The 15,438-nt window shown below is 37.0% G+C and overlaps 1 protein-coding gene across 2 annotated transcripts; it reads left to right on the top strand.

The window, feature by feature from the left end:
- The first annotated feature begins 510 nt into the window (after positions 1-510).
- Positions 511-14,987, top strand: LOC131048079 (probable LRR receptor-like serine/threonine-protein kinase At2g16250). 2 transcript variants are annotated; one of them, XM_057981937.2, is made up of 4 exons: positions 511-3,733; positions 5,294-5,422; positions 7,321-7,343; positions 13,210-14,987. In XM_057981937.2, the coding sequence occupies exons 1-4, from the start codon at positions 1,809-1,811 to the stop codon at positions 13,836-13,838; spliced, it is 2,706 nt and encodes a 901-aa protein (XP_057837920.1). In that variant the 5' UTR covers positions 511-1,808; the 3' UTR covers positions 13,839-14,987. The 2 variants fall into 2 exon arrangements, with proteins under 2 accessions (XP_057837920.1, XP_057837921.1); XM_057981938.2 differs by having other exon boundaries at positions 513-3,733; positions 13,213-14,987.
- Positions 14,988-15,438: the final 451 nt, after the last annotated feature.

The raw sequence follows: 15,438 nt of genomic DNA on the forward strand, positions 1-15,438 counted from the left end.
TAAAAGAAAGACAATAAATATACACCCACTTGAACTACAAAGTAGTAACAATTAATATATTAATAATAATCTTTAAGATATCCACCTAAATGTTATATTTATATATATTAAAAAAAATTAAAAAAGAAACTGGATATATATATATTAAAAATAAAAAAAATAAAAATAGAAACTGTGATCAGAGATCATTGCGGCATATTAAAATAAAGAGAGTATCAGTCCCTCCATAAAACCAGCTGCAGATTATTTTAAATTTAACCATGGTTAAAATTTAACTAGAGTTTAAAAAAATGTCTACCCTGTATGGTCAACTCTGACGGCTTACGGCGCCGGTTGCGGGTTGCCAGTTGCCACTAGCCATGATCCCGGCAAATCCTAATTAATTTTAGCCCCCTCATGTGATATACAAATTGTATATACATCCGCAGATGCATATTTGAAAATGTGTATACGCTCTCCTGATTTGTCAGAAGTAGAAGCAATTCAATCATTTTGCGTTTATAAGTCAATGTTGTTGGCGTTGGGCGGAGAGGATTCTCGTGGGTTCCCAACATGCTCGGAGGATAACACGCTTGAATTAAGCAAGTGCCCAATAAAATAAAAAAACTTGATAATAATAGTAGCAAAAAGTAACAGAAGAAATGAGCTGGGGGAAATGGTGATGGAATGGTGGTTGTGGGTACATGGTTAAAGAACTCCACGACGAAAAGGGTGTTGGAATCTGGTCTCAAAGTTTAAGCTTGACCCGCATTTGTGGTTTTTGAGGAATTCCATTTGGTGGGACTGTGGTACTGTTTGGGGCCATTGTAGCGTTGTTTGAAGAGGGCCCATTTGATGATTTGTGTAGTGGTCCACCTGGAGTTGTTAGTGGAGAAGCTTCTGCAAGACTGAGAGGAAATTCATAATATTAGTAGTACAGGACCGGGTCTCTTTTAAGTTTTTCTGATACACATGGCCAATAGTAATAATCATTAACAGATTGTACGGAGGGATGGGTAAATAATACTGGGATCCTGGAGGGCTCAAAAATAAGTGACTGGACCTTGTGTCTAAGCTGCCGCACAGCGGATGGTGTTTAGGTGAAATAGTGTAACAATCCTCGGAAGTTGTGGATTTAAAGTTTGAAGTCAATTTATATAGATCTGTATGATTTAATGTCATGGAATGGATCAGGCATTGGGGCAGCAGGAGGAGATTTAACAGGCTTGTTGTTACAGTGGACATTTGGATATCTAGCTAGAGCTAGGTGCAGGTAGTGTTTGAACAGTAAGAAAAAGCTGGGGGCTGATACACTTTGTGTCAAGCTACAGGGATTGTGATATGATTGATTGGTGACAGCCTAGGGTTCTGCTTGGATAGTTGGTGTGGTATGAGTGGTTGGCTTTTGGCCGGAGATATTTTTAGAGCAGTTTGTTGTGTTTGATTTGGCTTTTTTTGGATTGGTTGAGCACAGGATCGGTTCCGTTGTAGATTGTTTTATTTCACAGTTTGGGTTAGACTGGTGTTGGGAATGAATGATTCTAGTTTAGAGTTTTTGTCCTTCAGTTGGGCTGGATTGTTTCTTTCCAGCCCGGGTTGGATTGGTCAGGTGGGTATAAGGATATGTAAATTGCAGGAGGCACATGGGAGGTGACCAGGTAACTTGCGAACCGTCACTAGGTAAGCTTGATTTGCCAGCTTTGATTTGCAATTAATAGGACAATGGAGGGCGTCCGAGTCTAATGCTGTAGGGTAGTCCTGTAAATGTGGATTTTTAGAGCTCTTAAGGAGAGTAGGAAGGAGTCCTGTAGCTCTCCTAGTAATAGTACATGATTTCTATGGCACATTTAAAATGGTGGGCTGCTTTGCTATTGCTATTGCTGCTGGCGATAAGCTTGGGAGTTGAATGCAAAAGTACAGAGAGTGTCGTGTTGGCAGAAGGTCCTGGTCAACAAGAGGCGTTTCCTGACAGGGTAGAGAGAGCTGCCCTTTTCAACTTGAGGTCATCCTTGGGGTTGAGGAGCAGGGAATGGCCCAAGAAGGTTAACCCCTGCACGACTTGGAAAGGAATTGAGTGTAACGCAGGGAGGGTTGTTGGTATTAATTTGTCTGGATTCAGGAGGACTGTAGCGGGTTCAAAGAATCCTCGGTTTGCTGTAGAAGGCTTGCAGAACCTTACATTTTTGCAGGAGTTCAATGCTTCTGGGTTTGCATTGCCTGGTTCTGTGCCATCCTGGTTTGGCCAACTCACAGCGTTAATAACAGTGGACCTCAGCTCTGCCTCCGTTAATGGGGAACTTCCTCCTTCCCTCGGCAATTTATCTAATCTGAATGCTCTTGTTCTGTCCCGGAATAACATCACAGGAACTATTCCCTCCTCTTTGGGCCAACTCTCCAGATTGACAATTCTGGATTTATCATTCAATAATTTGACTGGAACAATTTCTCTATTATTTGCAAATTTGAAGAACCTGACTATGTTTGATCTTTCGTCAAACAAATTGCAAGGACAAATTCCAAATGGTATTGGAAATCTTACAAAGCTTGCACGGCTGAAATTGGCAAGTAACAACATCAGTGGTGACATTCCAAATCAGTTGGGGGATCTCTCTTTGTTGGATGACCTTGATCTGAGTTCAAATGCACTTTCTGCTTCCATTCCAAAGGAACTTGGAAAACTTAAGAATCTGACAAATTTGGTTCTTTCAAACAACAATCTACAAGGCCCAATTCCTGAGGAAATTTTCAACTGTACTGCACTCCAAATTATTCGTTTGGATCAAAACAATTTGACAAATCCTCTGCCAAGTTCCATTAAGAAATTGGTGAACATTAGGAATGTAAGTCTCTCTCATAATCAGTTCTATGGTACCTTGCCACCTGGACTTACAGGTCTTCGTCAATTGGTAGCTATTGATTTTTCAAATAATTTCTTTGAGAATAAAATACCAAATGGTCTTTCGCTTGCAGTATTACTTGATGAGCAAAACTGTTTACAGGGAGTAGAAAAGCAGCGGCCATTTAAAGAATGTGAATCATTCTATTCTGCAAGGAAGCTATCATTTTCTGGTTTTGCGGAAATAAGTCCCTCTCTTCCACCTCAAACAACAGTTGAATCCTCTGGTGGAAATAATAAACATTTAGGAGCAATTTTAGGAGGTGTATTTGGTGGCTTGGGTTTTGTGCTACTTGTGATCGTTGTAGTTTACTTATATCTAAAGTATGAGAGAAAAGTTGATCACAGAGAAAGGGATGTAAATCCCTCTGTCCGGAGAGCAGGCCAACAAACAGTTGGAATTACAGTTAACTTGTCACAACTCGGAGAATCTTTTGGTTATGAGCAGTTGTCTCGAGCAACTGAAGACTTTAGTGCCTCTCATCTCTTAAAGAATGGGCACTCAGGTGATCTGTATCAAGGCCTCTTGGAAGGTGGTGTTCCAATTGTTGTTAAGAGAATTGCTTTAAACACATTTAAAAAAGATGGATATCTTTCAGAGTTGGATATATTGGGAAGGGCCTCACACACAAGGCTTGTACCTCTTTTAGGCCACTGTTTAGAGCGCGATGACGAGAAGCTTCTTGTTTATAAATACATGCCAAACAGAGATCTTTCTTATGCACTTTACAAAAAAGCCAGTTCACCAGAAGATACATTACAGTCATTGGATTGGATAACACGTCTCAAAATAGCCATTGGAGCAGCTGAAGGTCTCTCATTTCTGCATCATGAATGCGCACCTCCTCTTGTTCACAGGTATTTTAATTTTTTTTTTTGTGCTGGATAAAAAAATCAGTGAACAATGATTTTGTTTCAAAATATGTGTAATTTTAGTTTTTTTTCATTTCAATTGGGATCCAGACATAATGGAGCTCATTTTTAAGTGTTTTGAGAGTGACTGAGAGCTATGTGCCAAAAATTAGGTTGGTCTATCTGATTTCCTTAGTTTGGTCTTGATTTATTATCAAAATTACGGAAAATGTGGATGAGGGAGTGGTTAAATTTGATCTCTCTTGTGGTGCCTCGTCTGCCAGTTTCGCTGGTTTTAATTTCCATGGATCAGCTAGGACCTTAACTTCAGACTTCCCATTGGGATCTTGGGGTGCTCTATTATTGAGAGGCTGGCCCTTTTGTAGCCTGGAGTATGAATTGTTTCCTCAAAAGCTTACCCTGCAAATTGATCAGTCTCTCTATCAAGTTGTTAGATTTACCTGAAAATAGAAACAAAATTTTATTCTTTTAGACTGTAGAAATCAAGATTTCTCAATCTCAAATAATATATGCCTATGGACATGGAAGGAATAGCATGCAGGCATGCTTGACACATGAAATGGTTATGAGATGTGGCCTGAATGAAAATTTTACATTGAATGACATCATACAAACTGGGAGAAATGGGTACATAAACTGGGTACAGAGAACTGGGGTTAGGATGTCTCCAGACATTAGGAGAAGTTGTCCAAAGTTTCCTGCTGCCTCTTGCCTTTCTTCTGTGGCAAACTTTAAAATGGCTTAAAAGATGAGGTGAAATCATTTTCTGCCCTCTGATAATGCTAAATCTGAAATATATGTGTTATGTTTAAGATAATGCATATATATTGGCCGTTTCCATCCCTTGTACCTGCAACATTTCCTGTCTCCAGGTGACTATGAATGAAATGAATTAACTTTGAGATGGGATGCTACTATTCCAGAACAAGCAACAGACAAGTTAACTTCGTCATGGTAATCAAGTAGGTGCTCAAATATTTTTTTTTTTGTTGTAATGGGAGGGCCATAGAAAAACAGTAAACACCAAGAATGCAAGGATGTTCTAGAATTATATCACTTTTGTCTAGTTCTCTGTGAATGTAATTATCCTGTATTAAAGCATTTATAGGTCTGTAGTAATGGTGAACTTTATGTGAAATAGGCAATGCTGGATTTTCTCTGCCTCTAATGGGAGCCATGCAATTCATTTAATTGTTCAACAACTGTGAAGCATATTGTTTAGTGTAATTTTTTAGTTTCTTTGGTTGCTTGTACTTGCTGAATGAATTAAATAAATGAATATCTGCGTTGCTCAAATTCTGGTTCTGTACATTCACATGTAATTTCTAAGTTTTAGATATTGATAGTGTTTGTCCTTTGCTGGACTTCCACTTATAGGTTGTCAGCCTCCAGGTCCTTTCAAGCATTCCGTACCTTTTATCTTGTGTGGCAGTTGTGTTATAACCTATATGTTGAGTAGTATTGTATTGAGTGCAGTTACACTGGGTGATTTAGCTAAACTGTTTTCTTTCAGAATGCTCACTAATGTCTACCTGTTCATCACAGGGATGTTCAAGCAAGTAGCATCCTCCTGGATGATAAATTTGAAGTACGGCTTGGAAGCTTGACTGAAGCCTGTCCACAAGAGGGAGAAGCTCCCCAAAGTGTTCTAGCTCGGATACTCCGGATATCACAGTAAGTATACTGTTTTCTCATCCTCTTTTCTGATATGGTTTGTAAAATCTTATTTCATGCATTAAAATATTTACACCACTTTTTTCTTTTAATTATTCCACAATATTTTAAGTCCAGAAATTCTCAAAAGCTTCTGGTGGGGGATTGTGTAAAGCTTTGCAGTTTCAATTAATGCTTGTTAGTGATTTTGGCTGATGTATTACACCCTTATGATGCTTCGGGTATTTCTGTTTCATGATATGGGTTTGTTTGCAAATGCATTGTGTCAGAAAAATGTCTTCTAAATCACCTATTTGTTGGTTAAAGCTATAGGAATCAGTTAAAACTGGCTTTCAAGTTTTGGTGATAGTTGCAAGTATAGAAAGAAGGCTTCTTAGATGTTAAGCATTTCATCTCTCTCTTTAGTCCAACTTGAGATTCTCATACACATTGACATTATGGATTGGCTTGGTTCATGGTTTTTAAAATTAAAATTTAAGCAATCATTGGCAAATGCCCACATTGGATATTCCTTGACAGAGTATTGACAAATTTAAGAGCCTTTGAACCTTATCTGTAAGTTAAATCTTTGGGCTTTCTGGCTCTTGCTATGTTGGATTCTCTTTCATTTGAGATTTGCGCTCTTACTGATTGCACGAAGGCCATCTTTCCAGAATTCACATGTTTGGTGTTGGAGAGAGGAATTTTCTCATTTTCTCGGCATCTTCTTTATAGAATCATTCCAATCTATTCTTCAAATACATTTTCCGATTGTGATAGCAGACTGCAATTTCTTATTTGATCCAATTTGCTTGATGAATCAGGTTAACTAGTCCCGATTTGGTGTTTGGCTTTTATCAGCCTTAGCTTCTCCAGAGTTTCCTCTACCCTTCATTACTCATGTGATCCCAAATAAGCATTTTGATATCTTAAATGTAAATAACATCAGCTCAGCTATTCTTATCTGTATGTCTATGAGAACTTTGTTATGGGCTAGAATCCATATTTCTTCATACTCCTGATGTTATTCCATGATTTTGTCTTTAAATTTATTCACAAAATTAGTATATGCTCTTGTACCATGTAGACAATTTTTTTGTCACAGTGAGTGAATAACTGAAGATGTGAGAAACAAAACGGATACATAAGACATTTTTTTTTATATTTATAGCCTTTCATTGTTCAGATGTTAGAGAGACAAGAATCTATATTTTTTAGTCTACAATTGCTACCTTTACTGCATTAACAATGGAACATATGATGCATTGTCTGATCTTTTATTGATAACACTTTGAGAACATTGAGATGGTTTTCGGTATAATTACACAAACAGTTCACTGGAAAGTGGAAAGTTTTGATTTACTTTTTTCAAGCTATCTTCTATATATCTCTAGCTGTTATTTCACTATTAGCATTCTCCTTTATTTGGGATTCTAGATGGGAATCTGCCATTAACCTTTGAAAATATTTATCATAAATTAGGTTGTATCACAGACCTAACTCATATTCTTTTTCTAAATTTGAATGAGTATTGTCATGCTACTAAATGTTTTTATTGGTGCATGAAGCAAGCACTGCCATTTCCAGATCTTTTTTAAAGCGATATGCTTTCATTTGAGTTTTTAGCATTCTCAATCTTCATACAAACACGAGAATTTTAACTATCTACATTTCTGAGATTTTATATGTTTATACAGTTTCTTTTGTAAATAGCGATGCTAATTGCATTTTGGTTGGATTTAATATTTTTTTAAGCCTGGGGGATATTTACTGACTTTTTTTAATCATCGAGATAAATGTAATTATTTCTTTAGTTTGTATGAGTTATATTTTAAAAATTGGTGGTCCAAAATGTAATACAATTGTTATTTTTATTCTCTTCTCTAACATTATCTTCTGCTTGGTTGCTTCATGTGCAGAACTTCAGATCAAGGGATGACAGGTAAACAATGGAACTGTACCACTTTTATTTATTCTGTGTTAGTTGGAATTTTTGAGACATAAAATTGATACGCTATGAAAATGTGATCGTTTGCCTCTTTCATTAACAAGGTTGCTGAAGTATATAGTAAGCTAAGATAAAAAGTGAATTATAAATAGCTATAGATGTTCTTTACACTGCATTGTGCACTGCTGTTACCTAACAGAATCTTTTAAACTGGTCAAGTGCCGATCTTGTTTTTACATGTGGTATAGCTGGACATTAAACATCATTAAGTTTGATATATTCATGTATGTAGACTGTAATTGCTGCAGTAACTCCAATTGTCAGTTATGAATGGTATCTGATTAATGTATCCTATTTGGTTGTCCTTTATGGTTCAACTTGTTTTGAACAGTACTGTTTTGTGGCTTCATATGTGTCTTTGGATCTTGAATTTTATTTATTTGTCTGTCTCTTCTTGTTCTTTGCCATTTTGATCTGCCCATGTTTTTAATATTATATTTATTTATAATTTATATTTAGTTAAATATAAAATAATTTAATAATTAGAAATATTAATGTAAAATAATATAATTGGAATAAATGTTTGTTGGAATGGCACAATCCTCGGGCTAGGGTTTGCTGCTTGACAGATAGAGCTTTGATATTGGTTATAGATAGGATGATGCAAAATGATAAGGGGCCAAGGCAATATGGGGAAGGCAAATAATAGTATTTGTTCCTCCTTGTTAAAGGATGTTGGTGGCCTTTGAGAGGTTTCTAGCTAACCTCTTTGAAACCTTCACCCCCTGCTAAAGATTTGGCTAGGCAATATGGGGAAGGCAAATAATAGTGTTTGTTCCTACTTGTTAAAGGTTGTTGGTGGCCTTTGAGAGGTTTCTAGCTAACCTCTTTGAAACCTTCACCCCCTGCTAAAGATTTGTCTAAGTGTTGAGTTACTGATATGGCAATAGGTTCTGTGGATGATACAACATTCTTGTCTGATGCTTAGCTGCAGGGGATCGGTATGGGTTCTGTAAAAGTAGGATGCCTTTTTTCCTGATTGAGTCTCTTTCAGGAAGGCGCCTTTTTGAATCCGTTTCTACAACTGTCATCTAGTATGTAGATCTGTGAAGATGGTTCAACTGTTGGCACAGAAGATTGTAGTCTTTCTAAACTTGATTCTGGCTTGGAAAATTCGTTCAGTTGTTTTGCTAGGGACTTTTTTTATCGACCTTTCCTGCCCTGTTCCTTGTTCTCTTAACATCCATTTCTCTCATGGTTATTTGTTGCAATATTTGGATTGAGGGATTGTCTATGAGATGCTTTAGGTATAACTGGATTGGGCATAAAAGCTCAAGTCGTTCTTCAGAGGAATAAGGTTTTTTTGGAGATTTAAGTTTCAAATAGGGTACACCCAATGATGACTTTGTTTGGAGGAGTAATGAATGTTTCTTGTTCACTCAACAAGAGGCTTTGTCTGGGTTGTTGTGTGAGGTTCACGTGGTTTGGTCTAAGATGGATCTTGAGTAGCTGCAACTTTGATGTGTTGTTCTTCTTTTTTGAGTAATCAAAGCCAGATGACTAATGTGAATGAGGCATGACTCACTCCAAGGAGAATCACTTACTTTAGGATTTTTCTTCAGATAAAGATGTGTTGGAATGTTTGGAGACACCATTTCTATGGGGAGTTTGATGCCTATAAGTACTCCTAAGAAAAGGATGGCTCACAATTTGGAAGCAAAAAAAACTTAAAATGAAAGCTTGAGAATGATTAGTGAAGGTCCCCAGTGGATGATGGAAATCCCCTTCCTTCAGGAGTAGGAGGGTGCTTGCTGCAAATGCTCTGAGTTGTCTTTTTCATGTGTTTTTTAGGGTTTTGCCTTTTCTTGTGTCCATGTATAGCAGTGTTGTTGTGGTTTAGGTGTGCTTACTGGCCATGCATTTTTTTTTCCTAGTGTTGAATTGTTTTTGTGGTGATATTTTTGGATTTACTTGTTTGCTTATGTTGATCCTTGTCTAATTAATCTAGAAACCATAAAATTTTTTATTAAATATTATTCTGGAGAGGTTATCCTCTTAAAAATCTGATCGAAGCTGTAGCAAAGAGCAAAGCAGACCCAACAAGAAATAAATGACTAGTGAAATTGCAAGTGATGTAGTCGTAAACTCTTCCAAAATTGAATTTACCCATGATGGTGAAAGTAAATGAACAAGGTAGGCATGGAAACAGAGGTGGACCTGCCTTGGAGGATCCCACACCCAAGATGCCAATTTTGACCAGGTCTAGGAAAAAACTCAGTGTGAAGGATATGTAGACAATTGGTTTGTTTCATTCAGGAGGATCAAGATTTTCTGCCTACCAAAGAGCCATGACCCAGCTTTGAAAATCCTTTCCATTTCACAACTTAATATCAGCAATACCTAGAACTGTTTTTTAACACATATTTTCTTAGGGTTTGGAAGATGGCGAGAAAAAAAGCCCCAAAATTATACTGGGACATACTTTGAAATTGCAATTTAGAATTGTCCAAGCCATGGAAACCTACGACATTCTCTTCAGATGTGCATCATTTGCTTACATGCTTTGGAGGAATCCATATCAAGATGACAGTTTTCTTGGTCAAGAAAAAGCTTTATGTGAAGCATCTGTAAAGAGTCTACTACTTTCACCCTTGTACATATTACCGAAGTGTTAAATAATAAAGACTAAAGTCAATCTTACTTTAGGACAGAAATAATAGTTTTTAATAAGAAGTGTGTGAGATCAACATTGCATCTTGCAGTTGCACAACATTTTCTTTAATGCAACCTTTAAGAAGGTAACGGCATAAAACTGATAACCATCTTTGGCAAAAGTTGTTAGAAGGCCTTAAGGTATGTCAAATTATCAAGTTTTTTAATCTAGAAACAAGCATAAATTTCTATGGCTTGGATGGCTCTCTGGCTGGTGGTGACTGGTGATGGTTGGTGCTGCTTATGATGCTTGCTGTGTATCGAACTGCTTGCTTTGCTGCTGTTCCCATCAGGAACCCTTTTGCAAGCTCATGAACTTAGTGGCTACAGCAATTTCTACTAGGAATTTCTTCAAGGCAAGCATCCTTAGTAGGCTTTGGATTATATTCTTGTTAAATTGATATATTAAAGCCGTTGGGACTTTGGTGAATGCAATGCAGTAGGATGTGGTGAGTTTCCTATGCTCTGGTATAATATACATGTTGGTTTAAAAGTGGTGACTCTGTGGCAATAACTGCAAGTGATTTGGTGAAGAACTCACAATTGCATTTGGAAAATAGTGTTATTGGAAGCATGAATGACAATGTAGGAGCACTTGCGGTGAAGTTGGAGTACATGTGGTGCAATCAGAGAGCAGGATGTTGTTCTGGAAGATGACGCATGGTAATGTAAGCAATCAAAAGTAATTTATTCATGTGTGCTACTGAAAGCTTGGAGTTGGTAGAGGTGGCTATACAAGAAAACATGAACTCATCAACAGCGTTGAGTGTGCAAGTATGGATTCATAGTGTGCAACACTGGCTATGTATGCACTGTATTTATTCATGTGGAGACATATGTTTGGTGATATATGTGGTATGTTGATGTCATAATATGGTTGAAATATAGTTGTCCGACTCTTGGTATTCCATGTGTTGGTTGTACAGTTAGATGGTTGGAATTCCATGTCTATGTCCATATGCATTACTGTGTGTGAAGATGTCAAGGTTGGACAAGCTGGAAAATGTTAGTGTTAGATAGAACATTTGTTGGTGTAAGACATTAGAGTGCTTGCAGAAGAGTATGCTGCAAATTGAGACTCTGTCAAAATACTTGTTGCATTGAAACCTTGATTTTGAATACTATAACCATGAATGTCATTTTGGTGATAGTTTTTCTCTTGTAAATGTTCAAGTGTCAATGTAACTCGATCTGATTCAGGATTATTGCATCTTAGAATGGGACATTTGAGTGAAAGAGGTTTAAAACCCGTGGTAATTGTTGATTTTTTGGTTGGTATTGACTTTTGTGAACATCATATTGTGGGAAAACATAATAGAGTGCGGTTTGTCTCTGGAAGCACAAGATCAGAGGATATTTTGGAGGTCATACATAGTGTTATGTTTGGTCTTATGGATATCCAGCCCATTGGCAAGTCTCTGCTCTATGTATTATTCATTGATGACTATTCTAGGTACTGTTGGGTGTATTTTTTTAGGAGAAAGCCTGAGGTATTTCTCAAGTTTAAGATTTTAGGGCTCTTGTTGAGTATTAGATTGGTAAGAAAATTGAAGTGCTTGGGATAGATAATGGTGGTGATTCTGCTCCAAGAAGTTTGAGACATTTTGTAAACATGTTGGGATTTTGAAGCAAAGGACAACTCCTTAGAACCTTTGAACACAACCTAGATGAACTTGCAAATCAATTAGTCAGTACACCTAAGAAATAACCTCCCCTCCTCAAGAACCTTATCTATCTCAAATATTTATGTTTCTCCATATCATCATATGATGCATGAGAAGAGTATACTCTATTTTTAAGAAAGCATAAGTTTTGCAACCTAGATCTTTTGAAGAGGATTAACTCTAGACAAAGGTTGCTCTCCTACCACTTAAGATTTGACCATGGAGATAACCACTCAAGATCAACTAACCTAAAAGATGTGATCACAGATAACACATAAGACCAATATGATATACTAATGCTATTCATATAAAAAAAATGTTATGTGCAAAAGAGAATTATAATGAGATGAGATTGCTCATAAGAGAGCAAGAGTGGGTATAATATAGGATACAACACCAAGAGATGGGAATCTACAACCAATGTGGGATAAATGCGCTAATACACATGTAGTACAATTTGCCACACACTAAGAAATTACATGCACATTATTAAGTATATGCTACCTAAGCAGGCTTATCCTAGGAGCATACTAAAGCAATAAAATAATAAATTTAAGTGCAAAAAACTAAATATGTACCGACACAAAGAGGAATACTAGAAAATGTCCAGTGAGTAGAATGCTTCTCTGAAGGCAATCTGTATGATTTGGTTTAAAAGAGCTCATTTAAAAAAATGTTGGGCTGATAAAGTCAATACATGGAATTCTGAAAGTACTTCCATGAACAATTTCTTGTTTGGATGCTTAAGGGAGTCTCAGTGAGGCATCCGTGGAAGTTTTGAAGCCTTTTTGTTGCTCTGTTTAGATTGGTTTCCAGTTGTGCATTCATATTGTCACATAGAGTGAAGATGTGTCTGGTTCTTTAGGGATGGAATAGAAGATGAAAACATGTTATAGAAAATGAAGAATGAAGTACGAAGACCAAGACATTGCTTATGAGGCAGGCATTGTACACCTTTTCCAGATATAACTGGAACTGATCTTTATATTTATTGAAGGTCATTAATGATAGATTTTGTTCTTGGAAGCATTGGCGTAATTTGTATGTATGGGTCAGGCTTTGGTACATGGAAGGTCTTAAATGGTCAAACAAGGAAGTAATCAATTCATAACATCATTGCAGAGAAAGGCTTATGAAGCCTTTTCTGGACTTTTTTCATCCTCATGCCTGACCTTTTCAAGATGGAAAATTTAATGCCCCTTCTGTGGATTCCTTTAACTTTTGTTGTCGAGCAACCCCTCCTGTAATGTTTCTGTCAGCCTCTGTATAATAGATTGAAAACATAAATTATGACACAAGTTATGCATGATGCAGTTATGTGCTCTTTTGTTTTTAGTTCCTCTTTTTAATTGTAATGGCTTTTGACATAAAAGAAAGTAAATAATACTGGCTTGATATAGTTGTGCATCTGATTATGATCATTGTATATTGTCTCATGCATTAATTATCAGCTGTTCTGCTCTTGACAACTTTCTGAATTTTAGCAGGCACCCCCATTGCAACGTGTGCTTACGATGTGTACTGCTTTGGAAAAGTCTTAATGGAGTTGGTATCTGGTAAATTAGGGATTAGTGGATCTAATGATCCAAGTGCAGGTGCCTGGTTAGACTGGGCATTGCCGTTAATTAGTATATATGAAAAGGAATCAGTAACCAAAATTGTAGATCCATCTCTTATTGTCGATGAAGATCTTCTAGAAGAGGTGTGGGCCATGGCTATTGTGGCTAAGTCATGTTTGAATCCAAAACCCTCAAAAAGGCCACTAATGAGATACATATTGAAAGCTTTGGAAAATCCTTTAAAAGTTGTCAGAGAAGATAATGCCAATGCATCTGCACGCCTAAGAACATCATCTCGTGGGTCATGGAATGCTGCTCTTTTTGGAAGTTGGCGGCATAGTTCTTCTGAAATTGTGGCTATTCCTGGGCCTCTTAGAGAAGAATACACTCAGAAAGGTCTTTTAAAACAGGCAGGAACTGCAGGTTCTCAAGGTAGTGGTCAAGGTGGTGATGTATCTTCACATAAAAGATTGTCCAATGAGATATTTCCTGAGCCAATGGAGGAAGCAGTGGTCCCAGCATCGAGTACAGATATAGAGAAACAAGATGATTAGGAATTTATTCTTTCGGAATAATTCATGACAGGCTCCCCATTTGAGGGTCTGCTGTATTGGTAGAGGACTGAATATTGATGGGCACATAGCTATTGCACCCTTGTGCATCAGGATGGAGGGTACTGCCTTAAATTTTCTTTCCCACACCACAATTTCCCAAATTTAAAATCCAGGGCAGTTTCAGGTTTATTTCTTGATGCAGGAGCTTTTGAAAGATGTGTTCTAAAGGCAGTGGTGCATGATGAAACATGGAATGGTTTACTCTACTCTGCTGCATTCTTGGCTGTCTTGAATCCCTTCACTTGTCAGCATATTTTTATGTATTTCAAGCCTTATCCAGGGCTCCATATGCAATTGCCTATTCACCATTGTATTCTTTTTTCCCTGCTTACAGTTCACTGGATGATTGTTGTAATTCTGTTTACCTCATAGTTCCAACAGGTTAGTCTGACAGGTTTTGTGTTTTCATGAGCGAAGTGTGATTACATGGTGAATTATAAGCTGGGAAGCATGTGTAAGATCCAACTTGAGCTGTGTATAGTTGGTTCTCTATCTTGAGGATTTGATTGTCAAAAGTATTGCAGTGTCATGGTACACAATTATTTCGAAATGGGTGCACATAGCGACATGATGCCACATATTCAAATGTGCTGAGATGTTGGGCCAGAACATTCATTCACACTGTATTAACCAAACTAAGTTTTATTCATAAAGAACTGATGTGGGCAGATATGCAGTGAGACACATGCTGTGTCTATATGCTTTCCGTGGGCCCAAAGCATGGTATCTTGTTAAATTGTATTCCATTTCTGCTATGCAGGTATGCCTGATCCAAGTGGGTTTAATCAAATGCTTTTGCCCTTCACAAGAGTATTCACATCATACAATGGTTGGCTGTTGTGGTCTTCGCATGAAATTTTTACCTAAAGTTGATTTTCTTCTTCATTTCTAGTTTTTTCAAGCAAAATTCATCAACTGTTGATATGAATGTCTGAACTATCAACTATCAATGTCTTCTTGTATTAACTGGTGGTCATAGGTGCTTATTTGACAACGTTTTTTGAGCTGCAGCCAGAGCGAGGTTGCACTATTTTTTCTGCTATTCTTATTGATATGATAAATATGAGAAATGCTTTTATTCTTCATGCACTGAGAAGATCTTCTGTAACTGTGTTTCAAGAATTCTTTTCAGTGATATTATATATAATGCCTTCTCATTTAGTATGCCTTCACAGCAATTAATATATCATACATACTGGATTTGCCATTGATATAAAATACCTGATCGGAAAGAAATGGCAGGGTCCAAAATAAATAAAACTGGGAAGATTCTAAAGAAAAATATGGAACGGGCAAAATTAAAAAATTTGAAAATAGCACAGATTTCCCAATTTTCTCAAACAATTAAGAAGGATTTTTCACATTATTTTAACAAGAGTAAAAATTTCCTTGCTTTTTAACTTTTAATTTCTGTTCTTTTGCTAAAGTAATTGCTTGAAGTCAAAATTGCTGATTAAAGGTGATTCCAGTAAAACTGAGATCTGCTCTCTGAAGTAACTGAACAAGATGTATTTGCTGTCACGATCAGAGATTTCAGAGC

Source organism: Cryptomeria japonica, chromosome 6 (genome assembly GCF_030272615.1).
Source record: "Cryptomeria japonica chromosome 6, Sugi_1.0, whole genome shotgun sequence".
NCBI classification, from domain to species: domain Eukaryota; kingdom Viridiplantae; phylum Streptophyta; class Pinopsida; order Cupressales; family Cupressaceae; genus Cryptomeria; species Cryptomeria japonica.